This window comes from Mesoplodon mirus, assembly GCF_964341445.2.
Source record: "Mesoplodon mirus genome assembly, chromosome: 12".
NCBI lineage: Eukaryota > Metazoa > Chordata > Mammalia > Artiodactyla > Ziphiidae > Mesoplodon > Mesoplodon mirus.
Window position 1 is genome coordinate 46,085,786 of NC_138988.1, and position 20,695 is coordinate 46,106,480.

General features: G+C 43.9%; 1 protein-coding gene across 1 annotated transcript; it reads right to left on the minus strand.

Moving 5' to 3' along the window:
• Positions 1-5,422: 5,422 nt before the first annotated feature.
• LOC309814168 (protein phosphatase 1D-like) lies at positions 5,423-9,469 on the minus strand. The gene has a single exon (XM_082639647.1). It carries the CDS (start codon positions 9,326-9,328, stop codon positions 7,658-7,660), a length of 1,671 nt encoding a protein of 556 aa, XP_082495773.1. The 5' UTR covers positions 9,329-9,469; the 3' UTR covers positions 5,423-7,657.
• Between the last annotated feature and the right edge of the window lie 11,226 nt (positions 9,470-20,695).

Genomic DNA, 20,695 nt, shown 5'->3' on the forward strand with positions numbered 1-20,695 from the left:
AGACTTTGTAATAATGAATGACGTGGAGCCTCTTTTCCTGTGTGCACTGGCCATCTGTATGTCTTCTCTGGAGAAATGTCGATTAATGTCTTCTGCCCCTTCTGCCCATTTTTCGGTTGGGTTGGGTTTTTTTGGGTTTTTTTTTTTTGAGTTGTATGAGCTGTTTGTATATTTTAGAGATTAAGCTCTTGTCAGTTGCATCATTTGCAAATATTTTCTCCTATTCCATATGTTGTCATTTCATTGGTTTCCTTTGTTGTGCAAAAGCTTGTAAGTTTGATTATGTCCTTTTTTTTTTTTTTTTGTGGTATGCGGGCTTCTCACTGTTGTGCCCTCTCCCGTTGTGGAGCACAGGCTCCGGACGCGCAGGCTCAGCAGCCATGGCTCACGGGCCCAGCCGCTCTGCGGCATGTGGGATCTTCCCGGACCGGACACGAACCCGTGTCCCCTGCACCGGCAGGCGGACCCTCAACCACTGCACCACCAGGGAAGCCCAGGTCCCATTTTTTTTATGTTTGTTTTTATTTCTATTGCCTTGGGAGACTGACCTAAGAAAACATTGGTACGATTTATGTCAGAGAATGTTTTGCCTATACTCTCTTCTAGGAGTTTCATGGTGTTGTGTCTTATGTTTAAGCCTTTAAGCCAATTTGAGTTTATTTTTGTGCATGGTGTGAGGGTGTGTTCTAATGTCATTGATTTACATGCAGCTGTCCAACTTTCCCAGCACCACTTGCTGAAGAGACTTTTTCCCCTTTTATATTCTTGCCTCCTGTATCGAAGATTAATTGACCATAGGTGTGTGGGTTTATTTCTGGGCTCTCTATTCTATTCCATTGCTAAATGACTTATTTTAATGACAGATTGAAGGACGTGTACATCTGGATTAGGGCAGTGAATAACCAAACAGAGCATACTGCACACTGTGGAGAAAAGTTCTGGACACTGGAAGTCCAAGATCAATGTGCCAGCAGGGTTGGTGACTGGTGAAGCCTCTCTCCATGGGTTGCAGACGGCTGCTCAAATGACCTCTTCTTTGTGAGCATGTGGAGAGAAAGAGAAACCAAGCTCTCTGGAGTCTTTTCTTATAAAGACACTAATCCTAATGGACCAGGGCCCCACCTATGACCTCATTTAATCTTAATTACTTCCTTAGAGGCTCCATCTCCAAATACAGCCACACTGGGGGGTTAGGGCTTCAACATATGAATTTTGGGGTTGGGGGCACATTCAGTTTGTAACAATGTCCTTCTTTAATTTGGAAATATATTAATGAGAGTGGAGAAAAGTATTATAGCAAAACAATTTATATGCTCTTTCTCCAAAGCTGTTTGATGATCTTTGAAGAGGCCACAAAGTCTGAAAAAGGATGAACTGAGTACATCTGAGTCATTAGATGTTATGGATAGGTTGCAACAAAAACTCATACAAGCAAAAAATGACTTGATATTTGGAAGTAAGACTGCTTTAGAACTCCGAAAAAGTGTCACCAGAAAAGGGTAGCCAGTTTAAACAGGACTTTCTCAATTAATTAAAAAAAATTTTTTTTTAATTGAAGTATAGTTGATTTACAATGTTTCAGGTGTACATCAAAGTGGTTCGTATACATATAGATAGATAGATAGATAGATACTTGTATTCTTTTTCAGATTCTCTTCCATTATAGGTTATTACAAGATATTGAACGTAGCTCCCTGTGCTATACAGTAGGTCCCTCTAGATGGTTATCTATTTTATGTATAGTAGTGTGTATCCATTAATCCCAACTTATTTATTAAAACTGTAACTGATTTAGAATTTAATTTTACAACTTCAGATTATCTCTGTGCTTTAAACTATTTTCCCTGAGAAAGAGAGGTTTAACTTATGATGACATCCAACATGCTTCAGAGTGTTTAAAAATGATGGACATTTCAGACATAGATAGCCCATCTGATGAATTTACAGATGCAAAGTAACTGACTGACAAACAGCTGCTCTACCAAAACAAACCTGTGGATACAAAGTAGATGGACATTTTTGGAGAGCTGGAAACTAATTCCTATAAGTTTATAAGCCTGCTGTTGCAGGTTCATAAGATAAACCTAGTAAGTAGAATCCTGTTTCCCATGGTCAAATGCCTTTGTTGAGAGGATATTTAGCTTGATGTTATCACACTGGACTGATGCTAGGAATCAATGAAACATACACTTGATAAGAGCACAGCTACAGGTCAAAGTAAAGTTTATCTTTGACAGGAGAGTAAAAATATCCTACTATAGTATGGGATACAAGGAAGCATATTGTTATTTTTTATTTTTTTAATTTTTTTGCGGTACGCGGGCCTCTCACTGTTGTGGCCTCTCCCGTTGCGGAGCACAGGCTCCGGACACGCAGGCTCAGCGGCCATGGCTCACGGGCCCAGCCACTCCGCGGCATGTGGGATCTTCCCAGACCGGGGCACGAACCCGTGTCCCCTGCATCGGCAGGCGGATTCTCAACCACTGCGCCACCAGGGAAGCCCATGTGTCTTTTTGAAATAGGATTTTCTGTGGATATACTCCCAGGAGTGGGGCTGCCGGATCATTTGGTAGCTCTAGTTTTAGTTTTTTAAGGAACCTCCATACTGTTCTTCACAGTGGCTCTTAACCAATTTCCATTCTCACCAAAAGCGAGGAGGGTTCCCTTTTTCCACACCCTCTCCAACATTTACTGTTTGTAGACATTTTGATGATGGCCATTCTGACTGGTGCGATGTGATAGCTCGTTGTCATTTTCATTTGCATTTCTCTGATAATTAGCCACGTTGAGCATCTCTTCATGTGCTTTTATTTTTTTTCCCTTAAACAGTGTGAGTAAAAGTTATCTCTTGAAATGGGCTTCTGGAAAGTCTTCCCATTTTTGAATTCTTCTTCGATGACCTACCCCAGCACGTTACTTGAGGGCAGGTATCACCTAACGCCCCTCAGGCCTTGTGAACATTAAGTACCCAGCAGCAGCAGGTTTATAGCTGTTGTTACAGGAAGCGGCCACAAGGCGGCAGGATTTCTTCATGCTCCAGTGTGGTGACTCAGGCAACCAGAGCCTTAGGGAAAGTTGTGTTCCTGGCTTGTAAAAGAGAGGGGAGTGTGCCAGCACAAGGACTCAAGGGCTTGTGCCTCATTCCTTTTTCCCCCTTACCCTGGCAGATGCCAACCCCTGCATAACCACTCTGCTGAGGGTGCTGTCGTCCGTACATGGGGCTACTCTAAGGAAGGAGGCTGGAGGTGGGGACCTTACCACTAGGGGACCTGGTGACCAGGTCCCTTGTTAACGCTCTTTGAGCCCAGAGGGTCCACCATCTTTGGGGTGCAGTAGGCTTGGCTTAGGTGTAGGAGGGCCTGCCTGGATCTGGTGATCGTAGTCCCATCTAGAGGGGACGGGGCACTCTGAGTCCGGGCAGGGCTCCTTTGTTGGCACGTCCTCCCCGCTGGCTCCCTCAGCACCAGCGTACTCCAGCCATGGGACCCAAGGCTGCTCAGGCTCCAGGGATGTGACACCAGCCCAGGTCACTAGGCCTGAGGGTAACAGAGTAGGCATTTCTTTCCTTACTTTTTTTTGTGTTGTTTTTCATTTAACTTTTACTTTAACTTGGAGTAGACTTGATTTACAATGTTGTTTTTGTTTTAGGTGTACAGCAACTTGATGCAGTCATAGATATCCATATGTCTATTGTTTTTCAAATTCTTTCCCCATTTAGGTTATTACAGAGTGCTGAGTAGAGTTCCCTGTTCTGTATAGTAGGTCCCTGTTGATGATCTATTTTATATGTGTGTGTGTGTGTGTGTGTGTGTGTGTGTTAATGCCAACCTCCTAATTTATCCCCCCTGCCCACCTTTCCCCTTTGGTAAACATAAATGTCTTTTTGAAGTCTGCCAGCCTGTTTCTGTTTTGTCAAGTTGTCATTTGTATCAATTTTTACATTCCACCTATAAGTGTTATCCTATGATATTTGTCTTTGTCTGACTGTGTTCACTTAGTTTGATCACCTCTACATCCATCCATTTTGTTGCAGATGGCATTATTTCATTTTTTTAATGGCTGCATCATATTTCATACATATGTACACCACATCTTCTTGAGCACCTAACATGAGCCAAGTATTATTGTGTGGAGTTTATATTCTTTATCTCAATGGTATAATAGCTCTCTGTAGTAAGGGGTTATTATTGTCACAATTTTTTTCCCCATAAACAAATAAATAAATAAGTTTATTTATTTAGTTAGTTAGTTAGTTAGCCTGTGTTGGGTCTTCGTTCCTGCACGTGGGCTTTCTCTAGCTGCGGCGAGTGGGGCCTACTCCTCGTTGCGGTGCACAGGCTTCTCATTGCGGTGGCTCCTCTTGCTGCGGAGCACAGGCTCTAGGTGCGCAGGCTTCAGTAGTTGTGGCTCGAGGGCTCAGTAGTTGTGGCTCACGGGCTCTAGAGCTCAGACTCAGTAGTCGTGTCGCACAGGCTTAGTTGCTCTGGAGCATGTGGGATCTTGCCGTGTCCCCTGCATTGGCAGGCGGATTCTTAACCACTGCGCCACCAGGGAAGTCCTAGTGTCAGAATTTTACACATGAATACGTGGGGGTATACTGAGAGGTTTGAATTCAAATTCAGTGAGTATGTCTCCACGTGTGACCATGGTTGCACCACTTTCGTTTTTCATCTACCCCTATTGCTGTTTTGTGCCCCACTCTAGGTTCTTGAGGTAGGTATCCCAGGCTTCTCTCTCTTCACTACTCCTGGCCCTGCCGCTGAAAGACCTCCCGTGACCTGGCTCCATACACGGAGCCTGGAAGGGCCAGTCGCAGCCTCTGTCTTCCCTTCCATACTCAGAGCTGAAGATCTTACTCAGAGGCCTTACTGGTGAGGAGTCAGACACTTACAGAAAATAATAGGAACAAAAGACAGAAAAGTTGGGGAAAGCAACTTTAGAATTTATCAGAGCCTGGCGATGGGGAAGAAGGCTAGAGAACCATGCTGGCTGGCAATCGATGTTACCTAAACGAGTGTGTATGTGAAGATCTGATCGTTTATGTAGCAGAGCCAACTGTTGAGATAGGCATGTATGACAAGAAGCTGATAGCTGCTTGGACTTGCTAAAAATTGAATTAATTTTAAGCAATACAGTGTTTAGTGAGGAGAAGTGGCTATGCCTCAGTATATTTCCAATGCCAAGAATATGCTGGTACCTAATTAGGCACCTGAGTCTTGTGCCACCCTGTGATAGAATCTGCATTGCATGCCATCCATGCCAGGAGAACCAACCACCAGTCCAGCAACTGGAATGGATGAGAAGCCCTCAAATGGACACTATAAGGTGGAGGGTTATTGAGATAATACCTGAAACAATGTCCTGAGAGCACCGCGTTGCTGGATTTGACTTTAATAAAGCTTTTGCTCCAGGCATATTGATACCTGAGAAAAGCCTGTGTAATTATAACAAAATTAGAAGTTTATTTTTTCTTTATTGAGTGTTGTAGTACAATGGGAACTGACACAGCAAAATTTGTTAACATTGCTAGAAAGTGGGTTACGTCCTTCTAAATTCCACTGCATCTACCAACTTGTAGGCAATAGGGATATGGTATGACCAATTCAAATTTTATATTTTAAAATGCCACTCAGAAATGTTTAACTTAATATGATGATTTGAGCACAGACATCCAACTCTCTAATTCCCCATCCTTGTGACTGATCTTGTCCTGAAAAGAATACAAAAGAGAAGAGAACAAATAATACTACCTTTTGCCTCAATTCTTAAGGACTTTTCTTCATTCTTAAAGACTTGTGTAGATGGATGTGAATTGATCGTGAGGGATGACTCAAAGCCTTTTCTGAGAAAGTTTCTGTTTCTTAGGCAGCAAGTAGAGGAGATTTGAGCAAGGTTTTATTAATGTCCCTGAGTTTGGAGGAGCTAGGAGGGCATACTGAGTGACTGTTGAGGGACCAGATGAGAATGTCAGTATTTGTTGCAATAGCTCAGTAGTAATAGAAGCTCTATTAAACAAAGCCAAAGATGGACAGGTCTTCTCTCTGACTATCCTATTCTGAAGAATGGGACAAAGAAGGAAAGTACACACAACATGGCCAGATCACAGGGCTTCTCGGTCAAAGAGAAAACTGATAAAGCCAGTACCTGGTGGGTTGGCCTCATCAAATGTGAGAGACACTCTGTAGGTTCCCCTCAATTCCTGAATTCTGGTCGATCTTTATTTTTTTTGCGGTACGCGGGCCTCTCACTGTCGTGGCCTCTCCCGTTGCGGAGCACAGGCTCCGGACGCACAGGCTCAGCGGCCATGGTTCACGGGCCCAGCCGCTCTGCGGCATGTGGGATCTTCCCGGACCGGGGCACGAACCCGTGTCCCCTGCATCGGCAGGCGGACTCTCAACCACTGCGCCACCAGGGAAGCCCTCTGGTCAATCTTCGAATGGAAAAGTTGACTTGTATCAAACAGTCCTGGAGTTTACTGTCTGTGGGGAGGACCGCTCACATGGGCAATGAGCTCATATTGTCATTCACCAAAGAGTCACTTATTCTCTCTGTGGGAGGGTTATTCTTTTTTTTTTTTTTTTTTAACAGTTCACTGATTTTGTTCGATGAACAAACATGTCCATATAATCAATGAAAACCATAGGATATATAAAATAATTTAAGAAATGTTGGGAATTAGCAGCACCATCTGTTATTGACATAGCAAGAAAAACTTCACATATTTTATGCAAACACTAGAAGAGGATATAACTACTTTTAAGACCCACTAATGCCACTGAATGTCCAGGATGATTGAGAAGGGCATCTTTTTAGGCAAACCTACCTCCTTCTACTTCAAAGATTTGGTGAGCAAATCTGATGATTAATGTTTAGAAAAAATGCTACTGAAAGAAATAAGAGATACTGCATAGTATTTTAATTAGGACAAGGAGACTAAAACCCAGCTGCTTTTGCATGGCTCAACACTTCTGCTTCTATGAAAAATTTAGTTCTGAATTATGAAATCAGAAATAAAGAATAATTTTTAAAAGACACTAGTTGTCTCTAAGAAACATTAAGTGGAACACAGGTCACTATGAAAATACATCACTTTTCCAGTTTGCTTCATAATTTACTTTAAAAAGTTGTGTAGCTTTCATCACACGTGACTTATACAAATGTCTTAATAAGCATTTTTAAAAGTTTAAATGTATTTCTAAAATCGAATAGATTCTTTTGATCTTTTTTTAAACCTTTAGCCCTGTTGTTACATTTACTGTGTATCAGTGTAAGAGACTGAGTTTGTGTGAAGGATACAAATTTACACACATTTTATAGCAACTTATACCCTAACATCTACAAAATTCACAGGTATAATACAAGCAAGTACAAGGCCAGGATAAAACTGTTGAATTCCAAAAAGTCAAACTGTATACTATTTTTATTTTGTCCCCTTAAAAAAAGTTCAGCTTCGGCACCAAATTCATAAAGCCCTCTTAGAAGTCTGGAAAAAAAAAATTCCAGATATATTTCAGCAAACACAAACAGTTTTTCTGTGCTGGTGAAGTAAAGGATTTCCCATTTTCTTCTGGCCCCTAAGTCTGCGTCACATGGTAAGTTTAACAGAGTTCTTTCGCCGTGAGTTTGTGGGGAGGCTTGCAGGCTGAGCACCGCTGCTTCAACTTAAACCATTTCGTCTATGCTTCTTCACAAGAGGGCCAGAGTTGGATTCTTCTAATGTCCTTTTGAAGTTTGTTGGAGGGGTTCTTTCAACTTCTTGAGCTTTCATTTGACCTGGGATCGACATCTCTAAGTTTTTTTGGTCCATGATGGTGTTTGTTGAATTGGTAGGCACAAGGCCAACTGACAGGCTATTATTCAAAGAATCATGTATCCTTAAAGTCAGGGCTTTAGTGCAATTTTCTTCAAGTGGCTCTGGATCTTTTGAGGATATGACTGCAGCCTGGACATTCCCTCGAGCTATCTCAGCTGCGACTTCTAAATAATTCTCTGAGAAGGCATTACTACGAACAAGAGCAGGTATGTGGTCCTTAGAGTTCAGCCTTGGCCATGGGTCCTCCTCCAGTGACTTGACTGGTGGTGTAGAACATGGAGAAGGAGTCATCACGCAGGTTTCTTGACTATTATAGGAAGGGCTATCAGTCAGGTTCAGGTAGAGCTCGTCTCCATTGGTGAAATCTCCCTGAGTGCCCACTCCTGGAGAGATGCAGATTACTATGGCACTAGTATTATCCGCTCGAAGCCTACGCTGCCTCCAGCGGCCTAGAGCTCGATTCACAAGCATTTTGGCACAAGACTGTCCATGCTCACCCATCAGGTATTTTATCTCCTCTTGGTCCTGGCACATTGAGATGGCATCTTGAGGTGGAATCATATTCCAAAGACCATCACTCCCCAAGATAATATACTTGTGCTTCTGGGGATCAAGAGTGTGGACACTTGTGTCTGGTTCAGGTGACACCACAAACTCACCACTGAAGAAATCATAGCTCCAGAAATCACCAAGTGCTCTTGCTACTGCCAGAAATGGAATCTGGTCAATGACTGTGCTCCTTCTCACAGGTCCACTGTGAGTGAGCCGAGGTCGTTTCCAAACTACACGATTCACCCCAGACTTGTTCATCACGCTCCCCCCAAGTGCTTCAATTCGTTCTCTTTCCTTGGGAAGTTCTGGCTTATGGTCCTGTGTCACCTCCACCGCTCTGACAAAATCATCCTTTGGGTCATCCTGAATTCCAAGAACCACCCCTGAGTCACCCACATGAGCTACATACATCTTCAGGCCCCGTATGATGACCACACTGGCAGTTGTCCCTGACGTGCTGGGAAGACCTTTCATAGTCTTTGGCCATTCTGCCAGTTTCTTCCACATGGCGAGATGACAAGCGAGGAAGCCTTTGCGGATGGCAGCGCACACCTTCGCCGGCTCGGAAGAGGTGAAGCCCTTCTGCTTCTTGATGAAACCCCACAAGTGCTCCCGGGCAAACTGTGCCGCCTCCCGCCCGCCGTGCCCGTCGCACACGGCGAAAAAGGCCACTGAGGAACGACGGCGACAGCAGCAGCCGGGAGCCGGCGAGGCCCCGGCGTCCGGCGGCGCGTCGCAAGCCTCTCGGGCTGCCACCGCCGGGCCTTTCCCCGAGATTTCGCCGCCAGGAAAAGCCAGCGGTGACCGCTGCGGAGGCAACGGCTGAGAGAGAGACCGCCGCGGCGAGGGTTCTTCTTCAGCCGTGGGCTCGGGCTCCACCACGATCTGAGTAACGTCCTCCATGTGCTTCCTCCCGCCCTGGTCTGAGAAGACGCTCACTCCCAGGGAGTACAGCCCCGCCATGGCAGGCTGGCCGAGATCCCGCCGGTCCCACGCAGCCCGCCGAATGCGGCAGCGGGATGCACACTCTGCGCTCGCCGGCCAACTATTGTTTATCTTCGACTACGTCGAGAAGGGGGAGGGAGCGGTTCCGGGAGGGGGAGGGGCGCGCACGAGGTCGAGACTTGTCCGCCAGAGCTGGGCAGAAGCGCCAGGGGGAAAGGAGCCGACCAGCTGCGTCTTCGCAGTGCGCCTCCCGGGAGGGTTACTCTTCACACTCTGTTGAAGTCAGGCTTGGCCATGAGACTTGTTTTGGCCAATGCAAAGTGACCCTGACCCAGCCTCATGCACAGCATCCCGTTCCCTTTGAGTAGAACGCCTCCCCTTCCCGAGTTGCCTACTTAGAGAGCTGCTACTCATCCCAAACAGTCAGCTGGCTCAGAAGCCTTAGCCCACCTATTCAGGCAGGTGTCAAGCAGCCTGCTCATTCCTTTGTGGTAGCTCTGGTCATATTATTCACTTCCACACCTTCTCTCTCCCACCTGGAGATCCTTGTGGGCAGAGGATAATGTTCTAGTCATCTTTGTCACCCTGGCACCTTATACAGTTCATGGCACATAGGAGATACTTAATAAATCTTGGATCAAGTGAGTGAGTGAAATGATTTCTGCAATCAGTAGTTACAGCATATATTGGACAGTTCAAGCACGTCAACATTCATTTATTCGGCAGACATTTATTAAGCTCATTCTTTGTGCCAAGCATCGTGATAGGTGCCAAGATTACATTTGTGAATAAGTCCTGGCATCTGTCCTCGTATTGCTTAGGAAACCTACAAGAAGGTAGACAGCCATATACAGTGGAAGGCAGGAGTCTGGCAAGAAATACAGTTTCATGAATCCCACCCACACTGAAAGATCAGAGAGCAGAATATAGGAGTGGGGTGGGGGACTTCCCTGGTGGTGCAGTGGTTAAGAATCCGGCTGCCGTTGCAGGGGACACAGGTTTGAGCCCTGGTCCAGGAAGATCCCACATGCTGCGGAGCAACTCAGTCCGTGTGCCACAACTACTGAGCCTGCGCTCTAGAGCCCACGAGCCACAACTACTGAGCCTGCGTGCCACGACTACTGAAGCCTGCACGCCTAGAGCCTGTGCTCCACAACAAGAGAGGCCACTGCAGTGAGAAGCCCGCGCACCGCAATGAAGAGTAGCCCCCGCTCGCTGCAACTAGAGAAAGCCCACGCGCAGAAACAAAGACCCAGCGCAGCCATAAATAAATTTATTTTTTTTTTAAAAAGGGGCTTCCCTGGTGGCGCAGTGGTTGAGAGTATGCCTGCCGATGCAGGGGACACGGGTTCGTGCCCCGGTCTGGGAAGATCCCACATGCTGCGGAGTGGCTAGGCCCGTGAGCCATGGCCACTGAGCCTGCGCCTCCGGAGCCTGTGCTCCGCAACGGGAGAGGCCACAACAGTGAGAGGCCCGCGTACCGCAAAAAAAGGAGTGAGGTGGGGCTTGCTCAGGTTAAGTTCTGTACAATGCCTATGGCAAGAGGTTGTTGAATTAATGGCTGTTATGATTCCATACGGAATGTTGGCCATGCAGGGGTGCTATTTACTTCCTCAAATCCTCATTATTTAAAACATTTCTCTTATACTCCTGATTCTGGGACTAGCCTAGGTGGTCTCTGTCAAACCCCACCTGCCAGCCTTGAAGTTCAGCACACTTCCTCACTTTTATGCCTTCTGAGGGGATTGCTGTCTGTGACTGGGGAGAGCAATTCAGGATACACATTACTATGCGTTCTCGGAATTCATCCTCAGGTCTTAAATGGTGTGATCAGCTGGACAGTGTCTCCTGACCTTGAGAAGGAGCGATTGGCATTAGGAAGCACGCTGAGCTGATGCTGCCCTGCCCTTAGTCTCTAGACTGCTGCTTGGTTCCAGGAACGAGGTAAGAGAATCATCATAGCTTTTCTGAGGGCTCTGTGAGCAAGGCCTTGATGAGGCTGGAAGAGAAGACAGCTGTCGTTTGATGAGCACCCATTAGGTATTAAGTTCCTTCCATTCATTGTCTATGTAAAACTTTCTAATAAACTTCATGAGGTAGGCATTATACCCCCATTTTATAGATGAGGAAACTGAGGCTGGATGGGTACATTATTTGTCCAAGGTTATACAGCCCAAAGTGGTGAAATTCGGTTTTAAAACCAGGTCTGTCTCTCTCCGCAGCTCCAAATTCTCTTTCTTCATGTGATTTGCAAGATAGAGCCCCTGCCCTTGTAGCATTTGTAACTTGCTTAAGGAGACAAGATTCCTGAAAGTATGTTTAATAAAAAGAGGTGACAGCAACTCAAAGTTGATGAAAGAGAGCTACTTTTATTGACACGGGAACGGCCACAAGATATTGCTAAGTAAGGAAAGGCACGCTTGAGAATAGCAAGGTAGGCTCCAGTGGAGGCAAACAGTGAGGTGTATCGTGCCCCCTACCCAGATCAAGATAGCCCAGACGGCTTCCTCACGTCTTCTGCCAGTCAGCCTCCTCCCAAGGGTCAACCACTGTAATGATTTCTCTTACTATAGGTTAGTGTAGATGACAAAGAAAATAATTTAGTATCTGCTCTTTTATGTTTAGATGCTTTTACCACATTTTGTCTGTGAGGTTTATCCATGTTGTTACGTGTAGCAGAGGCTTTTTAAAATTGCTGAGTACTATTCCATCGACTGAATATACCACTGGTTGATGGATATTTGGGTGGCTTCAGATTTGGGGCTTTTGTAAATACTATGAACGTTCTTTTACATGCCTTTTGACTGACCTATTCATGTATATCTCTTGAATATCTATAGGTAGGTAGATACATTGATATAATTTTATATTAATTAATTATTAGATGAGTGGAATTGCTGCATCATACAGGTTAGGCATATGGTTGGCTTAGACAGATACTGCCAAAAGTTTTACAAAATAGTTGTAATGAAGTATCCTGCTTCCAGCAGTGTATGAGAGTCTCAGATACTCTGCAGCCTCCTCCTTCATAGTCTTTTCTAGTTCCCCGAACACGGATTGAACCCATGCCCTCTGCATTGGAAGCATGGAGTCTTAATCACTGGACCACCAGGGAAGCCCCTGGGTAGTCTTTTTAATATTAGCCATTCTGGTGTTAGTATAGATGTAACATGTTATGGTTTTAATTATATTTCCCTAATGACTAATGATGTTGAGTACCTTGTTCATATCCTTATTGGCCATTTGGATATTCTTTTTGTGTAGGTAGTAGCGTTGGGGTGAGGGTTCTAACTGTGCCTGCAGGGGCTGGCATGGTTTGAACTTCCACTGGCACCAGGAGAGTGAGCCTGCAGGGTTTCTTACAAGCCTGTCCAGGTGTGGGGCAATAGGAGAAGAGGGGGAAAAGAGGCTTGAAAGCTGTTAGTGATCAAATATCAGTAATGAAGTTATACTCTTTATTACAGTGTTGCTCAGATCTGTGGTGATAAGATAATAAATCTGAAATAGCCAATACTTACGTTGTTGCCTACACTTGGAACACAAGATAAATAAGTATGAAAATGAGATACTGATTATCTTAACTCTCTGGTCTGGACCAGGGAACTAGCCTTTAAATGTGGTATGTCCTGCTTGGCTGAGGTGTGACTGTTTTACAGGTGAGAACTAGTGGTAGAATTTCAGAAAAAAAAAATACAGCCGTGACAGAAGCATGGAGCCTTCACTCCCCAAATAGTAATAAGCTTAAAGAATATGTCTTATGTAAATTATTTCTTCTCAATTCTCAGAGACTGTGGAATAGAGAGCGAAGGCATCATATTATATTTGCTTTTATAAGGAATATAAATGTTAATTAGCTTGCCCATAGTTACTGCTTTCTGGAGCAGTAATTTCAGACAAGGATTTTGAAATACAAAGTCAAAGTGTATTTAAACATTTTAATAATGATTTAATTATTTTAATGTTAAAGTACATGCTGACCATAAGGTGGTTTACAGCCTCATCCCTGGTCATGTGCCTTGAGTCTAAATTTTCTCTGACCTGCCATTAGAGACAAAGTTTAAGAATTACTGCATAAGGGATGCACCTCTTAATAAAACAAGGTCCTAATGTTCCAGAAACAAAAGGAGCCACCTGGAGGGCGCAAAGGGCAGTGAGACTGGCAGGCCCTAACTCACCCCTCTATAATTTGTTGTCTTTCCCTTAGAGTTACTGAATTTTCTCCTCTTTGACAGTGTGTCTGACCCTTAGTTTACTCAGATATGGTTCCTCTCTAGCCAAGGCAAGGACAAAAATCCATTTTACACTTTCCCCAATTCCTTGAGTGGTGGAGCCTAGATTTTGAGGCTTACTTTTTCCATCTATAAAATGGAGACTATAACATCTACTTGTGGAGCTATTATAAATATTTTTTAAAAAATTAAATGCGCATGAAGAAACCTCGCACTATATACCTGATCATTGTGGATGCTCAGTAAGTGTAGCTAATTACTCATTGAATCCATCCATTCTGGAAGTTGATATAACTGATATAGACTCCGAGCTTCCTTTAGGCAAGGGTGACTAACCCCCTGGTTTGCTCACTACTGTCCCAGTTTTAGCACTGAAAGTTTAGCATCCCAGGAAACCCCTCCTCAGGACACAAAAAGTCCCAGTTTTGGGTGATGGATGCAGAAGTCTGGGGGAGAATATAGAACCCCACAAGGCTACCTGAAAAATAGGGGCTGAAATCAATACGATTTTTAGTGTCAGATGGATATGGCATAGATTATCTGCCTTCTGTAGTTGCTGTTGCTTATTTTTTTCCCTTACCATTGATGCAGGCAACCATGATTTATGGTTCACAAAACTGGAGCATTCATTGTAACGTCACTCCAAATGATGTGACTTAAATGTCCACCTTAAGTGTGTTGTAATCATGAGCACTAACAGTCTATTTTTCATTTTGCTTGTGGATTAACTATTGGACTTTGTATTGAGATAGTGCTAGTTTAATTTTTGACACTGAATATCATGACCATGTTTTCTAAGAGTTCAGATAATGAAAACAAGAATGATTATCCTACCAGTGCCAGTATGACACAGACATCACTGAAAAAGAAGGCTAAATGACTCATTTTTTTATTGAAATATAGTTGATTTACGATGTTGTGCCAGTCTCTGCTGTTCAGCAAAGTGACTCAGTTATACACATACATACATTCTCTTTTTTATATTCTTTCCCATTATGGTTTATCCCAGTAGATTGGATATAGTTCCCTATGCTATACAAGAGGACCTTGTTGTTTATCCATTCTAGATGTAATAGTTTGCATCTACTAACTCCCAGTCCATCCCTCTCCCTCTCCTCTTCCCCCTTGGCAACCACAAGTCTGTTCTCTATGTCTGTGAGTCTATTTCTATTTTGTAGATAGGTTCATTTGTGGCATATTTTAGATTCCACATATAAGTGATATCATATGGTGTTTGTCTTTCTCTTTCTTAGTATGATAATAACTAGTTGTATCCATGTTGCTGCAAATGGCATTCTTTCTTTCTTTTTTATGGCGGAGTAGTATTCCATTGTATATATGTACCACATCTTCTTTATCCATTCATCTGTTGATGGACATTTAGGTTGTTTCCATGTCTTGGCTATTGTGAATAGTGCTGCTATGAACATAGGGATGCATGTATCTTTTTGAATTAGAGTTTTGTCCAGGTGTATGCCCAGGAGTGGGATTGCTGGATCATATGGTAATTCCATTTTGAGTTTTCCGAGGAACCTCCATACTGTTTTTCATAGTGGCTGCACCAACTCACATTCCCACCAACAGTGTAGGAGGGTTCCCTTTTCTCCACGCCCTTTCCAGCATTTGTTATTTGTAGACTTTGTAATAATGAATGACTTGGAGCCTCTTTTCCTGTGTGCACTGGCCATCTGTATGTCTTCTCTGGAGAAATGTCGATTAATGTCTTCTGCCCCTTCTGCCCATTTTTCAGTTGGGTTGGGTTTTTTTGGGTTTTTTTTTTTTTGAGTTGTATGAGCTGTTTGTATATTTTAGAGATTAAGCTCTTGTCAGTTGCATCATTTGCAAATATTTTCTCCTATTCCATACGTTGTCATTTCATTGGTTTCCTTTGTTGTGCAAAAGCTTGTAAGTTTGATTAGGTCCTTTTTTTTTTTTTTTGTGGTATGCGGGCTTCTCACTGTTGTGCCCTCTCCCGTTGTGGAGCACAGGCTCCGGACGCGCAGGCTCAGCAGCCATGGCTCACGGGCCCAGCCGCTCTGCGGCATGTGGGATCTTCCCGGACCGGACACGAACCCGTGTCCCCTGCACCGGCAGGCGGACCCTCAACCACTGCACTACCTGGGAAGCCCAGGTCCCATTTTTTTTATGTTTGTTTTCATTTCTATTGCCTTGGGAGACTGACCTAAGAAAACATTGGTACGATTTATGTCAGAGAATGTTTTGCCTATACTCTCTTCTAGGAGTTTCATGGTGTTGTGTCTTATGTTTAAGTCTTTAAGCCAATTTGAGTTTATTTTTGTGCATGGTGTGAGGGTGTGTTCTAATGTCATTGATTTACATGCAGCTGTCCAACTTTCCCAGCACCACTTGCTGAAGAGACTTTTTCCCCTTTTATATTCTTGCCTCCTGTATCGAAGATTAATTGACCGTAGGTGTGTGGGTTTATTTCTGGGCTCTCTATTCTATTCCATTGCTAAATGACTTATTTTAATGACAGATTGAAGGACGTGTACATCTGGATTAGGGCAGTGAATAACCAAACAGAGCATACTGCACACTGTGGAGAAAAGTTCTGGACACTGGAAGTCCAAGATCAAGGTGCCAGCAGGGTTGGTGACTGGTGAGGCCTCTCTCCATGGGTTGCAGACGGCTGCTCAAATGACCTCTTCTTTGTGAGCATGTGGAGAGAAAGAGAAACCAAGCTCTCTGGAGTCTTTTCTTATAAAGACACTAATCCTAATGGACCAGGGCCCCACCTATGACCTCATTTAATCTTAATTACTTCCTTAGAGGCTCCATCTCCAAATACAGCCACACTGGGGGGTTAGGGCTTCAACATATGAATTTTGGGGTTGGGGGCACATTCAGTTTGTAACAATGTCCTTCTTTAATTTGGAAATATATTAATGAGAGTGGAGAAAAGTATTATAGCAAAACAATTTATATGCTCTTTCTCCAAAGCTGTTTGATGATCTTTGAAGAGGCCACAAAGTCTGAAAAAGGATGAACTGAGTACACCTGAGTCATTAGATGTTATGGATAGGTTGCAACAAAAACTCATACAAGCAAAAAATGACTTGATATTTGGAAGTAAGACTGCTTTAGAACTCCAAAAAAGTGTCACCAGAAAAGGGTAGCCAGTTTAAACAGGACTTTCTCAATTAATTAAAAAAAATTTTTTTTAAGTTGAAGTATAGTTGATTTACAATGTTTCAGGTGTACATCAAAGTGGTTCGTATACATATATGTAGATAGATATATAGATATATATATACTTGTATTCTTTTTCAGATTCTCTTCCATTATAGGTTATTACAAGATATTGAACATAGCTCCCTGTGCTATACAGTAGGTCCTTCTAGATGGTTATCTATTTTATATATAGTAGTGTGTATCCATTAATCCCAATTTATTTATTAAAACTGTAACTGATTTAGAATTTAATTTTACAACTTCAGATTATCTCTGTGCTTTAAACTATTTTCCCTGAGAAAGAGAGGTTTAACTTATGATGACATCCAACATGCTTCAGAGTGTTTAAAAATGATGGATATTTCAGACATAGATAGCCCATCTGATGAATTTACAGATGCAAAGTAACTGACTGACAAACAGCTGCTCTACCAAAACAAACCTGTAGATACAAAGTAGATGGACATTTTTGGAGAGCTGGAAACTAATTCCTATAAGTTTATAAGCCTGCTGTTGCAGGTTCATAAGATAAACCTAGTAAGTAGAATCCTGTTTCCCATGGTCAAATGCCTTTGTTGAGAGGATATTTAGCTTGATGTTATCACACTGGACTGATGCTAGGAATCAATGAAACATACACTTGATAAGAGCACAGCTACAGGTCAAAGTAAAGTTTATCTTTGACAGGAGAGTAAAAATATCCTACTATAGTATGGGATACAAGGAAGCATACTGTTATTTTTTATTTTTTTAATTTTTTTGCGGTACGCGGGCCTCTCACTGTTGTGGCCTCTCCCGTTGCGGAGCACAGGCTCCGGACACGCAGGCTCAGCGGCCATGGCTCACGGGCCCAGCCACTCCGCGGCATGTGGGATCTTCCCAGACCGGGGCACGAACCCGTGTCCCCTGCATCGGCAGGCGGACTCTCAACCACTGCGCCACCAGGGAAGCCCTTGTGTCTTTTTGAAATAGGATTTTCTGTGGATATACTCCCAGGAGTGGGGTTGCTGGATCATTTAGTAGCTCTAGTTTTAGTTTTTTAAGGAACCTCCATACTGTTCTTCACAGTGGCTCTTAACCAATTTCCATTCTCGCCAACAGCGAGGAGGGTTCCCTTTTTTCCACACCCTCTCCAACATTTATTGTTTGTAGACATTTTGATGATGGCCATTCTGACTGGTGCGATGTGATAGCTCGTTGTCATTTTCATTTGCGTTTCTCTGATAATTAGCCACGTTGAGCATCTTTTCATGTGCTTTTATTTTTTTTCCCTTAAACAGTGTGAGTAAAAGTTATCTCTTGAAATGGGCTTCTGGAAAGTCTTCCCATTTTTGAATTCTTCTTCGATGACCTACCCCAGCACGTTACTTGAGGGCAGGTATCACCTAACGCCCCTCAGGCCTTGTGAACATTAAGTGCCCAGCAGCAGCGGGTTTATAGCTGTTGTTACAGGAAGCGGCCACACGGCGGCAGGATTTCTTCATGCTCCAGTGTGGTGACTCAGGCAACCAGAGCCTTAGGGAAAGTTGTGTTCCTGGCTTGTAAAAGAGAGGGGAGTGTGCCAGCACAAGGACTCAAGGGCTTGTGCCTCATTCCTTTTTCCCCCTTACCCTGGCAGATGCCAATCCCTGCATAACCACTCTGCTGAGGGTGCTGTCGTCCGTACATGGGGCTACTCTAAGGAAGGAGGCTGGAGGTGGGGACCATACCACTAGGGGACCTGGCGACCAGGTCCCTTGTTAACGCTCTTTGAGCCCAGAGGGTCCACCATCTTTGGGGTGCAGTAGGCTTGGCTTAGGTGTAGGAGGGCCTGCCTGGATCTGGTGATCGTAGTCCCATCTAGAGGGGACAGGGCACTCTGAGTCCGGGCGGGGCTCCTTTGTTGGCACGTCCTCCCCGCTGGCTCCCTCAGCACCAGCGTACTCCAGCCATGGGACCCAAGGCTGCTCAGGCTCCAGGGATGTGACACCAGCCCAGGTCACTAGGCCTGAGGGTAACAGAGTAGGCATTTCTTTCCTTACTTTTTTTTGTGTTGTTTTTCATTTAACTTTTACTTTAACTTGGAGTAGACTTGATTTACAATGTTGTTTTTGTTTTAGGTGTACAGCAACTTGATGCAGTCATAGATATCCATATGTCTATTGTTTTTCAAATTCTTTCCCCATTTAGGTTATTACAGAGTGCTGAGTAGAGTTCCCTGTTCTGTATAGTAGGTCCCTGTTGATGATCTATTTTATATGTGTGTGTGTGTGTGTGTGTGTGTGTGTGTGTGTGTGTGTGTTAATGCCAACCTCCTAATTTATCCCCTCTGCCCACCTTTCCCCTTTGGTAAACATAAATGTCTTTTTGAAGTCTGCCAGCCTGTTTCTGTTTTGTCAAGTTGTCATTTGTATCAATTTTTACATTCCACCTATAAGTGTTATCCTATGATATTTGTCTTTGTCTGACTGTGTTCACTTAGTTTGATCACCTCTACATCCATCCATTTTGTTGCAGATGGCATTATTTCATTTTTTTAATGGCTGCATCATATTTCATACATATGTACACCACATCTTCTTGAGCACCTAACATGAGCCAAGTATTATTGTGTGGAGTTTATATTCTTTATCTCAATGGTATAATAGCTCTCTGTAGTAAGGGGTTATTATTGTCACAATTTTTTTCCCCATAAATAAATAAATAAATATGTTTATTTATTTATTTAGTTAGTTAGTTAGTTAGTTAGCCTGTGTTGGGTCTTCGTTCCTGCACGTGGGCTTTCTCTAGCTGCGGCGAGTGGGGCCTACTCCTCGTTGCGGTGCACAGGCTTCTCTTTGCGGTGGCTCCTCTTGCTGCGGAGCACAGGCTCTAGGTGCGCAGGCTTCAGTAGTTGTGGCTCGAGGGCTCAGTAGTTGTGGCTCACGGGCTCTAGAGCTCAGACTCAGTAGTCGTGTCGCACAGGCTTAGTTGCTCTGGAGCATGTGGGATCTTGCCGTGTCCCCTGCATTGGCAGGCGGATTCTTAACCACTGCGTCACCAGGGAAGTCCTAGTGTCAGAATTTTACACATGAATACGTGGGGGTATACTGAGAGGTTTGAATTCAAATTCAGTGAGTATGTCTCCACGTGTGACCATGGTTGCACCACTTTCGTTTTTCATCTACCCCTATTGCTGTTTTGTGCCCCACTCTAGGTTCTTGAGGTAGGTATCCCAGGCTTCTCTCTCTTCACTACTCCTGGCCCTGCCGCTGAAAGACCTCCCGTGACCTGGCTCCATACACGGAGCCTGGAAGGGCCAGTCGCAGCCTCTGTCTTCCCTTCCATACTCAGAGCTGAAGATCTTACTCAGAGGCCTTACTGGTGAGGAGTCAGACACTTACAGAAAATAATAGGAACAAAAGACAGAAAAGTTGGGGAAAGCAACTTTAGAATTTATCAGAGCCTGGCGATGGGGAAGAAGGCTAGAGAACCATGCTGGCTGGCAATCGATGTTACCTAAACGAGTGTGTATGTGAAGATCTGATCGTTTATGTAGCAGAGCCAACTGTTGAGATAGGCATGTATGACAAGAAGCTGATAGCTGCTTGGACTTGCTAAAAATTGAATTAATTTTAAGCAATACAGTGTTTAGTGAGGAGAAGTGGCTATGCCTCAGTATATTTCCAATGCCAAGAATATGCTGGTACCTAATTAGGCACCTGAGTCTTGTGCCACCCTGTGATAGAATCTGCACTGCATGCCATCCATGCCAGGAGAACCAACCACCAGTCCAGCAACTGGAATGGATGAGAAGCCCTCAAATGGACACTATAAGGTGGAGGGTTATTGAGATAATACCTGAAACAATGTCCTGAGAGCACCGCGTTGCTGGATTTGACTTTAATAAAGCTTTTGCTCCAGGCATATTGATACCTCAGAAAAGCCTGTGTAATTATAACAAAATTAGAAGTTTATTTTTTCTTTACTGAGTGTTGTAGTACAA